The 17,235-nt window shown below is 37.3% G+C and overlaps 1 protein-coding gene across 1 annotated transcript in view; it reads left to right on the plus strand.

Annotated features, from left to right (window-relative positions):
* LDAH (lipid droplet associated hydrolase) overlaps positions 1-17,235 on the plus strand; it is a 111,899-nt gene that overhangs the window by 43,259 nt on the left and 51,405 nt on the right. The window contains exon 4 of the mRNA XM_058801935.1: positions 5,403-5,572. Coding sequence (XP_058657918.1) covers positions 5,403-5,572 — 170 coding nt within the window. The remainder of the gene's footprint in view (positions 1-5,402; positions 5,573-17,235) is intronic.

Genomic DNA, 17,235 nt, shown 5'->3' on the forward strand with positions numbered 1-17,235 from the left:
CAATATTTACTTAACATTCTTTCAGGGTTTCCATCCTATTTCTTTGGCATTTTATTGCTTGCTGATACAAATTATCCATGGTTCACTAATCAAATGAAAGTGAAACAGGCTTTGAGCAATGTATCTTTAGGGGATGCCCATACTAGACCCACAAACATTAAGTCTGTTTTTAAGCTTACAGTTCTATTTTAACACTTTCAAATGTCATGGTTCAGTTTTGAGGAATTATGGTCTTTTGCTGTGAGGGAAAAAAGCATTCAAATTATTTATTAAATTTCCAGAATTAGACTTCCTATTATGTACACCATTTTAACAGCTAATCTAAGTAATTCAGTTGTAGTTTCTGCCTCTTACTACATAAAGGAAAAGAGAAAAACTTTCCAGGTGCAGCTTCATCTAAACACAGATTATTGAATCAAAACTTCTGCTGCTCCCACCAGTCTCTATGTGTTTGTGGAGGAAAAAAGAGGTGGTATGTAAAGTCTAAAGCACTTGACCCAATATGTTGGTTTTACTTGGGTATTTGGTGGAGATGCAGAGGAATTTATATGTCCCTGAACACCCCACTGGTTCAGTCTCCAGACATTTACTTGTCCTTACCCTGCAAAAGGTCCAGTTCTGAAAATTCTTGAGCATGAGTTTATAGAAGTGATTGACTGAAGTTTGTCCTTAGCTATCCTGCTACGACTTGTTAGAGTCAATGGTCCATGGAAGAGGAAGATACAGTGCAGGTAGACCAGTGGTTTTTACCTCCCTTTCCTCCATGATGTGTAATTGCAGGTCACCTTTCCTCATGGTTCCTTACTTGTTCAGGAGTAATTAGGAGGCCTTGTTTATGAGCTGATCTTAGGACATACTTCAAAGTCACTCCGTGACAAGTGGACAAGTGTTCATATGTACTGAGCTCAAATACTCAGTCACCTGTTGTGACCAGGGCAGTTCAGAGTTTGGATATGTAGAATTGTGAAATTTGGGAAGTGCAAAGGTGTGCAGAAATTTGAAGGTCTTGTTAGAAAGTCAGGCCTCTGGTATCTTTTTGAATCTCCCAGTAAAAAGAAATCTATGATTCAGCAGACTTTTTAATGAAAGGCTAACTTTTATGAATTGGCAGCCTCAAGTCTGCTCATATAACTGCTACACTTTTTTTCTGCATAAGAATTTCCCTTGCATACACAGCAGAAAAGCAAACAAACACAATTCTCTGTTATTTCCCTGAAAACCAAAGTCCTCTTTCCTAGCAAGATTAACTTGTTGACTGATCTTAGAACAAACACTTTATTTTAATCTATCATTGTTTTCTGCCTGTAGTTTTAGCAGAGGTTAGAAAAAGGCATTCATTCAAGTGATGGTGCATTTGTTTTTCCGAAATCACATCAGAAAATTAATGCTTTGCCAAAAAAAAAAAAAAAAAAAAAAGAAATACAGTATTTCTTTTAATACACCTATAAATAAAGTCTTAAAATCATGTTTTGGCCCAAATGGGGTGTTTGTAGCATAAGGTACAAGTCGTATAATTTCTACTATCTGAAAACTGCTTAAAAGCGCTCTCCTTCAGCCATGGTGTGTATTCCACACCTGAGGTGAAGTCACTCTGGTCTCTTCTTTGATGTAGAGCCATTGGAGTGCTGACTGCCAGTGTGTTTGTGCAATTCTGTTTGCTTATACAAAGAACTTATTTAAACTTCTCCACCCAAGAAATTCATGTTGATTTTGGATAATCCCTGGGCGTTTTTATTCTGTAAAATAAATAAATAAATCTTTCCGACTTGTGGTGCAGCCCAGCTCTTGCACATTTTGGACTGTTAGACATGTAGCATTTGTTTTGGGGAAACATGAAGTGACACGAGGCGTGGGCAATTTTATGTTTGTCCAGATGTCAAATAGGATGTCTATTTCAGTATTTCAGGGTTGTGTGACACTGGAGCTTCACCTGAGGAGTGTGGGGTTGGTCCATGGTGCGAGTTTTGCATGGAGATTACCAGACCCCACACTGCATGCTCATTCCCCAGTGTGGCTTCTCTAGGAATAGTGCCAAGGTGATTGGGTTTGGCAATGAACCACTATTTCAGAAGAAAAGGAAAGGTTGTACTAAACAGCTGAAACAGTTCTCTGGGGTCAGCCTTGGCTGTCAGGACTCACTGGCAGTCTCAGAGGGGTTCTCTGTGTGTGCAGCACAGGCCAGTAGCCAAGGGAATCAGAGCATCCTTGCTCTGAGTGTGTGAGCAGATGCACTGGGGGTGATTTGGCCCACAGTAGAATGAGTGTCCATGATCATCATCAATCACAACTGACCCATCCATCCAATTAAAAATCACTTCTGCAGGCTCAACTCTCCCTAGCTCCCTTAAGGAAGCACTGGTGCACAGACTTGAATTGAGTGTTCTCAAGTCTGGACAAAAGCAAGGAGGTAAAAGCCATTGTTTTCACTTTATTCTGAATCCCCAGTCCTGTCCTTCCTCAGGGTTCTTGCTCTGGCAACACAGCTGTTCTGAACAGGCACGTTTCTACTGGGGCCAATAGCTTTGGATATGTTGGCCAGAATGTCTACACTGCTATTTATTAGGTAAATAAACATTAAATTAGGTATGTAATGTCTTAGCTAATTAACTGTATTTGTCTAACATAGTTAATCTAAACTTGGAAAGGATTGAGATGGGCTTAGACTGTCTCTGCTGTGCTATTTATTAATTTCATGGCAGCAGTCTTCAGCAGCTCTTTTAGCAGATGCTGAATTCGTATACGGAAAAGCCATTAACCTCGTGAGACTAAATAATACAAATAAAATTTGTCATCCTCCTTGGTATTTGGGGTCTTGTCAACCATGAAAAGTTCTCTACAAGATTTATACACCTACTTTTCCTTGTTTTCCCTTGCTTTAACTGGAAAATAAGCTGAAAACACTTATTTTCAATAATTGAAATGAAATGTAAAACATTAAAAGATGTGCTGATAAACTGAGATGGCAGGGCCTGAGTGAAACAATACAGAAATTATAGCAAATGATTACAAGGGACAATTGACTCACTCAACTCAACTATGTTACCAACGCATATATATTGCAATATGTGTTGTAATATAACTTACTCTTAATATAACTTACACTTTCACTTGCTGCTCTTGCCAATGGGCCATCATGTTTCTAGTATGCTGGTGATTTTTGTGTTACATATACCTGTAATTAGACCTGGGATGTAGACCACCAATTCCTGCATGAGGCGGAGCTGCTGTGTAATTTAATGTAGGAAAGGAAGCTTTTGCTAAAAGTAGAAACTAAATTTAAAACCAGTGTTTTTGCCTTAGGCTTTTATTTAGGGTTTTGGAAAATAGAACAAACTCTTTGTTTTCCATTACATGCAGAAAGCCTAATAAACAAAATATCACTTCTCATCTAATTTTGCATTCCTTGAGTGTATTTTGCTAAATGCTTTTTTGTTTTGAATAAATTGCTCTAAATTATGCTGGGATATGACCATTGGTAGTTTTAGCAGAAATACTAGTTTAACTGAAGAACAACTTTGTTGGGACTTTGATGGTAATTATTTAAACTCAGAAAAGATCAGTCTTGAGCAATTATTTTGCTTCTAAAGGGTATGTTTCCTACAGATAATCAAAAAGGTGATGTAGTGGCAGCCCACTTGGGCTACAAATTAGTTCTGTCACTATCAACCTCCCAATAACTTCACTACAGCAGTGTTAGTAATCTTTAGTATTTGAGATTACTGTCCAGTTGCCATGAAATTTACTGTGTATGAATTAAAGCACTGACAGCCATAATTTGATAAATGCTGTTCACAGTCAAAGGCAGTTAACTCATAGTTACCTCTTTCCTCAAGCAGGTGCAGAACAATCTGAAACAGAACTATGATTCTGACTTTCTTGTACAGTCATTTCTCAATGCATTTCAGTCTTTTTAATGTATTTATCTTTACAATGTCTTTGCCTGATGGACCCTTTCTTCCACATCTATTTTTCACACAAGGGGACTGTAGCAGAGCTTGTCAGAAGACCCCAAGTGGGAAGTTCAGCACCTTACTGGGCCAGTTAGGGCTGTGTGTGCACTCTGTTAGCTGCTCCTGTGTTGTTAGAGGTGGGTGGATTTTGCCAGCAGCCTAGGAGCCATCTGTAGGGCCATGGCTCAGTAACTTGCTGGTCCCCACTGTGTGTCCAAACTATGCTGCCAGGAGGTTTAGCTTACTTCAGGCTAAAACTGCACTGCTAGTCAGCCTGTAAGGAGCGTAAAAGATCAGAGGTTTAATCTGTAGTGTGAAACTGAATCCTGAGATAATAGCAAAGATTTAAGAGATTAAGTGATGTTAGTACCACTCCATCTTGTCTAGATAATCTAGGGGCATTTATTCCTTCATTCTTTTTGTCTCTTTTCTATTACTCTTTTTAGTATTACTTTTTACAGTCATGTGAGTAGAGTAGTCCACCATAAAGTGGAGTGGTGTTTCCTTAACTTAGTGTTTAGTTTAGTGGATAAAGCACTTTTCTAGCAGATGAAAAAGCTGTGAACCCCCTTAGACTGGGGAACTTCAGATGCATGTCACCCTTGAAATAAGCAAGTTAAAGATGCCTGAATTGCTGCATATTTTTACAGACACCAGTTCAATTTGTCTTGTTGACTGGCCAGGAAGCAAGGAGCCAAATCCTCATCATGATGGATTGCCCAAGCTCCTTTAGAAAGTCCATGGCAAAGCAGGAATGAAATTGTACTGTAATCTAGAACTATGAAGCTCTAACTTGATTTTCCTCTTTGCAGCTGAATTGACAGTGAAAAGAACCTGCCTTAACAGGGATATTTTATGTAGGTGCTAATGTTCTGTGTTAACATACAGGCATTTTCTCTTTTTCCTCATTCCATGGGACAGGACATTTTTGTGCATCTTTAACACAGGATATTTTTAATATCTGAAGGTTGCTAGTGCATGATGACACATATGGTACCTTGTCTTCTGTGGGGATGGACTAATTGCTGGGCAGTACTGCTGTTGTAGGTCCTGATCTCTCAGTGTAAAGTTGGATTGATTTAAGCTCATCCAATGTCCTGAGTTTGGTCTTGTTCTGAATGAAGGAGATGAAAATAGTGGATGATGTGCTATGAAATCTCCATGTGTTTACATACCTTGTGCTGGTTCCCAAGCTACACATAAGGCTTTACATCCTGTGCATGTGATTTATCAGTCAGTATTTTCCAGTGGTGGTAACTGAAAATTAAATTTTTAGGTCTGGTGAAGTTTGGGTTTTTTTGTGTGTTTGGTTTATTTCAGGTTTTTTAAAATTAATACATGTTTTTAGTTCAGTGTTCTACAAAGAAGAGGGGCAAAAAAAAAAAAAAAAAGAAAGACATGCCTGAAATTTTATTCACTGAACCAAAAGACTTCTTTTCTTTTATGTTTCAGACACAGATATTAAGGAGCTAGAGGATGTTTTTGGACTTAACGGCCAAGTAGAGCATAAGCTGAACTTCCTCAAAAAGAATGTATCAAAAGATATAAAGCTGGTACTGATTGCTCACTCTATTGGTTGCTACATCACCCTGGAGATGATGAAACGAGCATCAGAACTTCAGGTACATGAACCTTCTGGAGTGGGAGTTGCTTTATTAGCAAAGCAGTGCATGTGCTCAGCCTATGGCTAACGCCATGTATTTCCTGTGGAAACTCTATTCTGTTATACACAAACAAACAAAAAAGAAGGCTTGATCTAGTTACATATAATAAAACAGACTGATGTAATTCTGAGTCTGAATTTGGATCTTTAATGCCCTTGGAATATAAATAATTAATAATGGTGAGACATATATTTATGACTTCCTTGTTCTCATCTTTAAATAATTTATAAGCGAATCACTAGATATTTGCCAATTGCATAACATGTTACACCAAAATTTAAGAGTGATTGTGATTTTTATAGTGGTCTCTTATCTTGAGGCAAACAGATTGCTGGTTAGATGTGGGAAAATGTATGGGAATGAATAGTAATATAAATTATGAGGAGTACTACTATGAAATACACTGGTTTTAAAATTTAATACAAATATCGCTGCTTCTGCAATTCAGTCTTGGTTTGTGTAACTCAATGGGAGTGAGAGCTGTAACTGCATGTTCTGTATATCTGAGCATTTTCCTTTGTCTCTGTGAAGCAGGGAAGAAGGCTGAAGCAGGACCATATCCTTGCCCTCTGCAAATGGCAAACTGTGCTCAGTCTGTTAGTGGCTGATAAATGGAGAATAGGGAGTTTTTATTCTTAAACATTCACTCTTGCTAAAATATTGCTTCTTCCTTTACTTTATAAAATCTTCAGTGGAAGGAAGTTCCATGTTAGTGGTGACATGAAGTCTGGGGTTAATATATGCGTGTGGTTAATACATGTAATGTATGTGGTTAATATATGCATATCCACTGCTTCATAACCATTTCCACCATTAACTTCTTCCTTTAAAGGTGAAAGGAACTAAAAATGAGAAACATGAGGATAAACTGACACAAAATATGTGCATTAATTTGTTCAAACATGCCAACTTTTTGGGAGTCAAAATCTTTAGTCTTTATTGCTCAAATGATTTTATCAGCTTTCAATTAAACTAAAAATTGTTGAGTAACACTTTTACACCTGGCTCACTGGATGCTGGCAGCTTTTTGTCAGTATTTTGAAACATAGGCATCTTTGGGACCCTCTTAGACCTCATGGTGCACTGTGTGCATAAAGTTAATATATGGCAAGCTACATTTAAGATGCATTCAACAATAGAAAATATTTGTGTAAGCCAGAGTATTGTGCAATCTTTGTCCCTTTGCCAAAAATAAGTTAACTCTTAGGTTTTATAACATATGAAGTGTGATAATAAGAAACTTGTGTTTCCATCTCTGCCTTTATTTTTACTGGAATATTTGATTCCCACAAGATTTTGAGCACATGTGTATTTTAGTAGCTAGATCATTTGATTTTATATTTGTGTAGTTCTTGGTGATATTTTTTCATTATATGAATTTTGGGTTTGGTCTTTAAATTCTCTGCTTTGCTAAGAGCCTTTCATTATTTACAATTTATATTCTGAAATAGAAGTTAATTTGTTGCATTTTTTATTCAAATAATCCAGTAAACATTTATATTTGGAATGTATGTTTAGCAGATTTGATTTTTAGAATCACACAGTCATAGAATTGTTAAGTTTGGGAAAGATCTCTAAGATCATTGAGTGCAGTTGTTAATGCAGCACTGCTGTGTTCAGCACTAAACCATGTCCCCACAGTGCCACATCCACATACTACTTGAACACTTCCAGGATGGTGATTCAACCATTTCCCTGTGCAGTCTGCTCCAGTACCTGACCTTGCTTCACTGAAGAAATTTTGTTTCACAATTTAAAGCTCTTCTGTAATCCAACCACATACAGGCTAGATTGTCACTCCCTAAGCATGCATCAAAAGGAGAAAGTACATCCCCCTTCTCTCTCCTCCTTGGTTCCTCTCCAGCTGTCAGTTGTCACAGAATTACAGAATCATCAGGGTTGGAAGAGACTTTCAGGATCATCAAGTCCAGTCATCAACCCAGGAGCACTATATTCATCCCTAACCCATATCCCCAGGTGCCTTATCCAGTATGCCTTTTCAACACTTCCATAGACAGTGCCTCCACTACCTCCCAGGGCAATTTATTTCCATGTCTAACCACTCATTCAGTGCAAAAACAATTTCTGACAACTAATCTGAATCTCCCTTATGCCATTTCCTCGTATGTTTTCCTTTGAGACAGGGCAGAAGAGACTGACACCCATGTCACTGCAGCATCCTTTCAGTTGTAGAGGTCTCCCCTGAGCCTCCTCCAGACTAAAAAAACCAGCTCCTTCAGCCACTTTCTATAAGACTTGTCATCTAGACTCTTTACCAGCTTTATTGCTCTTCTTTGGACCTGAATGCTGCTGCTATCTAGGGCCCCTGTGCTCTGCAGTTAAATGAAGTACTGCATTTTTTCCCTTAAACTTGTGTGAAATAATGCTTTCCTCTTTAATTAAGAGAAATGAAATAGGAATTGCCAATTTATTCCAGCATGAATTCAGATTTGGAGCCCATCCCCATTTTCCCATTGATTCTCAGGGAGGCTTCCATTGAGTGTTCTTTCAGGAGACCCATTAACACAAACTTAGTCTTAGGTTGGTGCCTTTAACCAAGTCTGATTAGTAGAGAAGGGCACACAGGTTGCATCCATACTTGTAACTAAGCGGGGCTATGGCACAGATTTTAGCACTGGCACAGTGATGCTTTAAACTTGTCTTTAAGTGACTCTGTGGCCCAAAGGAAGTAGCAACTCCCAGCAGCACCTTTGCATGGTTCTGGGCTTGGCTGAGGTCCAGGACCATTTCCAGTAGTTGGTTTGGATGCTAGCATCCTCTTTGGAGGCAGGAGACTCATCCATGTGAGCACAGACCATCCCATGCCCTCCTGTTCAGTGAAAAGCTCCAGAATAGTTCCTGGCTGCTCTGTTTTCTGGCTCACAAAAAACCACAAACACTTTCCAGTTGTCATGGTGGGCTTCAAGTCTTAAGAACATTCACCTCTCCATGGGAAGTCGAGCATCCAGATTTTGCCAGACTGCTAAAAAATTCTGGCACTTGGAAGGAAAAAAATCAGCCTCACTTTGTGAAGATGGAAAACTGCAGTAATGTACAGCTTCCTTGATACTTGCTCTTAACCTCATGATCTTCTTCGCTCTTTATTCAGACAACAGAACTGAAAAATGAAGCTCAGTGACAAAATTATTTTCTCAGTTGTTGGAACATGCATCTGACCCATAAATATGCTACATCCTCCAGGCATTCTATTCTAAAATGGAACTCCTTACTTGGAGGATTTCCTTGTACTTTACTGGCAACACTATTGAGTGTTTCCTAACACACTCCATTTGATCATTAATTTAATCAAAGATTGACAAGTTTCCTTGCTAGTGAAATTCAATCTCTTACAGCATTACTCTTTTATTTGCAGTGATGCTTTTGAAATGCTAACACCTTTGTGGTAGTAAATCAACTCTTGTTGGTGAGTACAATATCAATATTGCTCTTCCTGTAAAACACATTGAAGAGGATGAGTTTAAAACCTCTGAGTATTATCAATTTAAGCAAATTAAATTTCTGTAATATGTAAATCAAACCCATGCATTGCTACTGTGTCTCATGGTGTGAAGAAATATTGGGTATTGCTGGAATTTGTTGATTTCATAAATGATAGCTAAAACCACAGAACTTGGAATAGTTGTGCATAAAACAAGGAAACCCTGACACATCATTTCTGTGCACATACTGATTATTTAGTTTCAGTTGCTAAACACTTGATTGTGAGTATGGGAAGCACTTTCATAATGTTTGGAAAGAGAAAACAACCATGTTTTTAAATATGGATACTTAGGAAAACAAAGTTCTTTACTCTGGAACTACTGGAAATCTACAGGATCTGTGAGATTGTGAGATTGTAAGATTGAAGGAGGGGGATTATTTTAACAGTACAGGAACTACTAAGCATGTCTGACCTTTGAGATCGTAGGGAATCTTTTCAGCAGGATTAAAGGAAGGGGGAAAGAATATATGAAAGCAGTGACAGTCATTCAGTTTCTGTTTTGCTGAGATTAGAACCTAAATATGTCATCCAATACTCATGGTGTCACCATTACAGAAAACACCATGTGAAAGGATAGCAATGTAGCAGGTTGTGACTAGAAGTTCTTGTGTTTTGTGGAAAGAGAGAAAAGGTGAAAATATAACCAGTCATGAGAGAAAAAGGAATATAAATTTTTATTCCATATTTGAAAGTTTCATTTGATGTAATAACATCTGATTCCAATGTTGATTACCTAAATTAGATGTCATGGTACTTTAAACAGTCAGTTTATATAGCTGTTGTCTTGGTGAATTAACTTCTGATGGTCTCACTGTCTATAACAAAATATACTTAGCAAGGCATATTTTTAGCCACCTTGAATGCTCCTTTTCAACAGTAAGCTTATCTCAGATATTTTGAAAAGTACAGTGAGACTGCATAAAATAGCCAAATATTATAGAAATATCTATTGAGAGAGGGAGTAATAAATATATGTATTTCTTGTTAGTTGCAGGCCTAAAATAAAAAGTGAAAAAAATAAGCATAAAAATGGGTAAAAGACTTAGAGTAACACAAACTCAGTGACAATATTTGTAAAATTATTATACAGGGAGAGAAACAGATGGCTATGCTTAGCAGACTTCACAAGGGAATTGGTGTACGTTTCACATAAATGTGTATCTTGTGAAGAGAGCTATGATTTTCTAGGCCATGATATAAAACTAAACTGGGTCTGGTGTTGTTTTCTTCTTCAGTCCATCCATTCACATACATGAAATACATATTAAAAGAAACAGCAAATGGCATTGGGCTCATATACACCCACCTTCATCCCCCTTTGCATGTTGAGGAAGCAAGAAAAGACTTACTCTGATACAATTTTACACAGATTTAAACATCGATATAAATTCAGCTGCCTTCAGTGAGATGAGTGTGTTAGTTTAATTTTATGGGTGTTTTAAGTGGGTCTCTGAGTTGGATTGTTTTTATGAGACACAGAGAGAGATTTGGCAGTTCTATCAGTTCTTGATGTATCAAATCTTTGGAAGCATATACAAGGAAGCCCAGGCGGTCTGAGACAGCAATTGAAATAAAATTTGCTTTAGTTGACAGTTTACACATTACAGAGTCTGCAAAATCCACCTCAGAACTCTGGATAATGCTTTGGGCAGTATCAGTAATTCTGATGGAGCAGGCAGTAAAGCAGCAATAGGAACGTGGGGCATATGCAAACGTTCTGCAGCTCGCTCACCTGAGAAAAGAGAGGGAGTGCAGATGATTTATTAAATCTAACCAAATAAAATAAATTATATATTGTAAGATACTTTATTAAATCTAACCAAATAAAATAAATAAGATACAAATAAAATAAAATAATCATCAAAGAAGTTGCTACAAAGATTTGTAGAAAGATTTTTTTTTTCTTAAAAAAGAAAATATGAAAAAAATCTTCACATGAAAAGCTAAGGCAAATATAAAATATACTCTCTGTTTGGGTGGGAGGCTGCAAAACAAGGAGATGGGTTCATGGCAAACAAAGGTTTTTAAGGGAAATAGTAACTTTTGACTGAGACACTCATAAAAAGCTTGGATTTAAAATTTCAACAAACCTTGAAAACACCATCGGCGAAAGGCCGATAACTGCAGAATGAGGTTGAAAGTGTCAGCTCACCCAAGAGACTGCTAGCAACCATTATTTTCACTGGCTTGATGACAGACCCTAACCCTGAGGGATCCAGTTATATTCTCTTCTACCTTTCCCCTTCAAAAAAAAGCTTTAAAAATATAAACTGTAAGAAAATGCAGCAGTCAACAGGCAGACGGCTCTTTTCTGTAACCCTCAATGGACACAGCCTTTGTCAGCAGGAGCAGGTACTGTCCATTGCCATGTGCTGTGTAGGTCTGCTGGAAATTACTTCACAGGCAAACAACCCCATCTTGTAATACAGCGAATAAAAATGTTAAGTGTCTCAAGGATGCAAAAAAATAAATTTAGGAAACTTAAAATGAAATGAGATAAACCCTGTTGAATGTGATACAGCTCCTAAGATGTGATGTGCCTGAGGGAGGTTTAAATTTTAACAGTTTGCCATGTGTATCCATAGTGTACCTTGTGTGGTTTTTGAAGTGGGTGAGGCAGGTAGGTGTCACCTGCTCTATCCTAGGTCTTTATGGGGAATAATGGATTAGATATACTTCAGTACTCTCCTGAGTCAAGAAGATTTGCTGTCCATAAGTGAAGATGAGATTGGTAAATAGCAGAGTGACGATTTTTGCAATTAAAAGACAGGCTTGACAAAATCAGCAACACTGGATCTGTCGGCTTGTAATTACCAAGCAGATGAATGATAGCTTCTGCTTTTAACACTGATCACATTTTAAGAGTGAGAATTCAGAGTTGATTGCAGCATTGCACTAAGATTTCCTTAGGATTTGGATCTTAAGCCTCTGATCAGAAGGCCTGAGAAAAGGCTTAATTCCCAAAATTTTCTGTGAAAAATTATGTTTTGTTAATATTGTTCACTGAAACGTCCAACTTCTCTCAACTTGTTTAATATATTGGCTTACTGCTCAGTTGAATATAGAAACAATATGAAAAGCAATATTTTGATCTGTGATGATTCAATGAAGTAAAACTTAAGAACAATCATTCTGATTTCAAGAGACTTGATTTTTTTTCATAACATTGTGTTTATTTCACTGCTAACGAAACATCTGATTTCAAGTGCATGTAGTCAAAATTCTAATACACCTATAAAAATTATTTTTTCTAGGAAGTTAAAAGACATTAAAGTAGCCAAATGTATAAACAGAAAAGAAAGAAAAATAAACTGAAAAGTGGAATCTATGATCATTCATCAGGAATCCAAAGTAAAACATGGGAATGAGGTGGAAATGAAGGACTAAAAATAAAAAGATGGTTAAAATGGTAAATGGCAGAATAACAGGATTTACTAAGTACTTTGAATTTTTACAGATTTGTTAATAAAATCTTGTTATTTTGAATCTCCAGTAATTAACTAACTGAAATGATTGTATAAAAATGAGGGAATTGAAAGCAAGAAGTGAGTTTCAAAAACAATTAGGATTTCTGTATTTCTGTTTTAAGAAGAGCTCAACTCAACACCCTTCTACAAGCCAGATTTCCAAAGAACATTTTATGCTGGGAGGTGAGATCTTTTGAAATTCTGCAGATGTGTGCACATAGCTCTTGAAAATCAGAGAGTCATCTCTTTGGAGAATTGGACCAAATGATTGGAATTCAGTATATGTTGCACGTAGCTTGAATTTTTTAAATGTTTTTATATGGCTGTTAATGTGCTTTTACAGAAGACAACAGAGCCAAAAATCTAGCAGTTCTCATGCTGTTTTAATAGTAGGTGAAGGAGAACATAGCCAGTTAGGACACTGAAGAGTTGTTCAGGAAAGGAGCAGGTGAAGGGATATTGTATTGTTTTTGAACATAGACTTTGCAAACATAGTTAACACTTTGAGCTCAGCTTTAGCTCTAGTAACCAATATCTGTTCCTAGAAGCTCTATGTTAAAATGGGATTTCACTGCCAATTGAGAGCCCTCAGCAAAGAAGCTAAGCTACTTTGTCAGCTCTTGCCTCATGTTATATGTGGTACAGTTGCTCAAGCCATGAGGAAGAACTTGGCTTGGAACTTTATAAAGGAAGTTACTGAAGATGAACAGGGTTGTAATTGCAAATATTTCCTTCTCTGCCATATTGTTCATTTGTTCATTGCACATGATTCATGGTGAAGCCTAGGGGTACTTCTGCTGCTTTGGTTCCTGCCCAAGAGTGGTGTGTCCTGTTTGAAGAGTTCACTGCAGGAGTGAAAGGAATCAGAAAAAGACACAAACTTCATACCAAACAGTTATAACATCTCTGAGCTTAGTTAGCACATCCATTGCATTGAAGGGCATTTTCAATACCCTGTGGAATTAAGTTTAGGCAAATACTGGAGATTTTTTTTTTCTGCATCACTTTAGTAGTTCATTGATTGCTGATTATTGTAGGGGAGTTTTTTCCAATGACACTATTGATCTTTTCAGATACCTGAGGATGTGTTCCATGACCATAAGGCTCTCTTTAAGGAACTAAACCAAGCCCTAGATTTCTTCTTAGGAATCCCCATCTATACTCTTAGGACTTAAGCTATCTTCAAATTAAGTGTAATAGAAGTCCTCTTCCTTTTCTATTTGTTTCAATGTGTAAGTGTTTGAATACTTAATTTCTGGTGTTTGGATGCAAGTCTACTTATCTGTGGCATTTTGTGAAAAAAAACTCATTGGAGTTTACTCTTTTATGTGGAATTGAGTGTTAAGTATACATTTTAGCACAAGCTCAGGAAGGACAATGTGTTTAATTAACTTATTACCTTTGAAGTCCTGTAAGAAAGTTGAATTTATGTTAATGAAAATATGTTTTTAATAACTTTGTTACAACATTTTTAGTCACTGGAAAATTTAAGAACATTCCGCTCCATTTCAAATTCCAAAACAAAGCATAGTTTTGTATAAGGAGCAGAATTTACTGAGTCCTAATTGTTCTTGAAAACACTGAATTTCTGCTCCTCTGTTTTAAAACAGTAGTATGACTACTGCAAGTGTATTTTACTGAAATGGAAGGTACAAACCCCAGTTCTCAATAAATATAATTTAAATTGTGACCTTTAATGGCAGCTGGCATGGCTCAGACTTTTTACCTGCAACTGGCAATTGAATGATACTCTGCAAATTCTTGTTTTCAGTTCCACTAAAACCCTTACTTACCTGATGACCAGTTTTATTTGTGTGATAAATTAGATATGATAATTTTTCTCTCTTAGCAGATTCCTGCATATATTCAATTTGTTATAATAATTAAGGCTAGCAGTAGTCTCTAGTATTGCTAAGGAAGGAATTTTCTATTTTTCCCTTACTATTTAAAATCCTAACAGTTCTGGAAAGATGAAAGCAAGGATGGAAAAATGAGCTGAGAGAATTCCTAACTCCCTTCTCTCTCTTTTTACCTTCTTCTGATACCCTGACAAGAATTTGGGATACAAGTTCTCTCTCAAACCTCAAATATTCATGGTTTCTTTTCATTCTCTGACAAAAATATGAACTTCTGCTTAGTGTATACTTCCTGACTCACTCATCCTGTTTTTCACTGATATCACAAGGCAGAGCCTTACTGTTCTTCTTTCTCTGGGGTACATCATTAAGCCACTAAGTGACTTTAATTAGTTTAAATGGTAGGGGCCTGAACTCCTTCCAATATTCAATACCAGTTTAGCTTGTCTAACTCCTAACCCTTTGAGCTGAGAAAGACTATGGATCTGGTTTGACTGGATGCCTTTTTGAGGGCTGACTTAAGTGAGTGGTAAAATGAACCGCTTCCAAATGTCATGAGTGGAGCACTTAAAAATACAAGTCCAGGGATCTCAAGGCACTGATGGAAAATCATGGCCTTTCCTTTTCATCAGCAGAATGAGATTATAATTGTAAAGCTGGTTTCTCATTTACTTTGTTCAGCTCCATTTCCTTAAACTGAATGGATTGTCACTGAGATTTATTGGTAGGTATGGCTGTACATCTATGGCTGTGAAAGCAGTTGGTTCAAGACAACACAAAGTCTGATTCTTAATGTTTTCTTTTGGTTGAGCCACCTCTTCACTTTGCTGGTGCATCCTAAGTGGTAGATGTGCCAGAGCATGTGTACAAAGGTCACATTTGCCAGTCCCTGTGCCATAAGGGTACCTGTAGATGCAATGTGGTGATCTCACGGGAGTGCTACACTGAAAAAAACCCCACCCTGTTCTTCCAAAATGAAAACGGAAAGAATTTCTGCTGGAAAGTGGCAGCTGCATTCTGACATTCATGTAATGGGAGCAACTGAAAGCTTTATGGCGTGTAACTGTGACACTGCATTCCAACATAAGCTTCTCCCTGCCCTTCTTCCAACCAATAAACTATTCTTCCTCTCTTCTCACTCTCACCCCTCCTAATCTTCTTCTGTTTATATGCTTTAATCATAATAGCAACAAATCCATCCCTGCTGGTATTATCACACCGTTGCAAATTTTGGCTGTCTCCTTTGGCACTTCCCTTGTAGATGGAATGACATTGCCCACTTTGATGGGGCTTAATTCTCTATGTAAAATACTGCCCTGTCAATGAATATTTTCTCTATTAAACTATTTTCAGTCCAACAATAAGATACAGATTTTTGGGAGAACAGTTTTTTCATTATTACCTTAACCCATAAAGAGGCTATTTTTTTTTAATTCAAACATTTTGGGCAAGTTTTCAGTTACCCAAATATTTGTAGTACAGAGTAATTTGCATTTCAGCCCTGTGAGACTTATAAATGTAATGAACAGTCTGTGTGTTTAATATTTTTTATATTTTTAATAATTTGCAAATAGTTCAGTACGTAGAGCTGACCTGTTGAAAAATAGTTTGCAGTGTCTGTAGAGAATACTTCTGAGACTTTTGTGTATTTAACAGATTCTGAGCTTCAGCTGGAAAAATTCTAGAAGTACTTCTTACTGGAAAATATTTCAAGTAATGTGAAGCAACAGATAGTTTTTTCCTGTGCCATGACCCAGTTGTAAGGTGAGGTATGGAAAGTCCCTCTCCTATTGCTATAAAACAGGTTTCAGCATTGGAAGTAAAGTACACAGAAAATATTGATACCTGCTGAAAGGTGTGATTGAAAGTGTATTTATTTCAAAGGAAATTGTCAAACGTCTCAATTTACTTGTCAGCCCAAGAGATTAATCTCTAACTACCGTGATCAGTGTTTTATGGTAGCCGTGGTCCTCATCTGACTATCCAAGAATAGATAAGATAGTCTTGGTTTCTAGAGCTGGGAATATTGTGTCTTTTGTCATATCTACATGGAGTGTAGGCTGTCACATTTCATATCTGGGAAATGATCCTTTGATCAGAATTTATTCCTGGGGCAGAATTAAGACATATTAAATTTTTGAAAATTTTGCCACTAGTTTCAACAGGAGCAATATCACACACCCACCTGTACTGTAGGTGCAGTCACAGAGCAGCAGGAGTACTCACAGGCACATTGGGCACAGTCTCATTAGGGCTCTTCTTTTTGGTTACTGTGTTTGTGATCACTGTTGTCAAAGATGATTTCTTACTCTCAGCAGCTGTAGCTGGATACTGCTGAGATTTCCATGCCTCTCACTTATCCTCAGTTACCTTTGTCCCATTCCAGTTCTTTTGTAATTAAACTCTGCAGAGCAACTTCTACTATTCTCCTAATAATACAGCACAAAGTTAATACTGTGGAAGCCTGATGGTGACTTGTGTTTTAGCAGGACTCTTCATATGGAGAGTCCAATGAGTTTGGATGCAGGACCCCAGTGCATAAGGCTCAGAATCAAATTTATGCTAAGTCAGTGGAAAGTGGCCTTAAAGTAGACATAAATTTAATCACACCTCACCTTGGTGCAAATGACACTCAGATCCACATACCTAAGGATGTAATCATTGTACCCAGCACTGTATTTGTCATTACACTGGAGATCATGGTTTGAAATAAAAATGCTGGTCCTTGAATTTTGTTTCCATCCAAGTGGAACTGCCAGGAAGCACTGGAGGCTTGGGGTCTTATAGGTGTACTTC

Source organism: Ammospiza caudacuta, chromosome 3 (assembly GCF_027887145.1).
Source record: "Ammospiza caudacuta isolate bAmmCau1 chromosome 3, bAmmCau1.pri, whole genome shotgun sequence".
Classification (NCBI taxonomy): Eukaryota; Metazoa; Chordata; class Aves; order Passeriformes; family Passerellidae; genus Ammospiza; species Ammospiza caudacuta.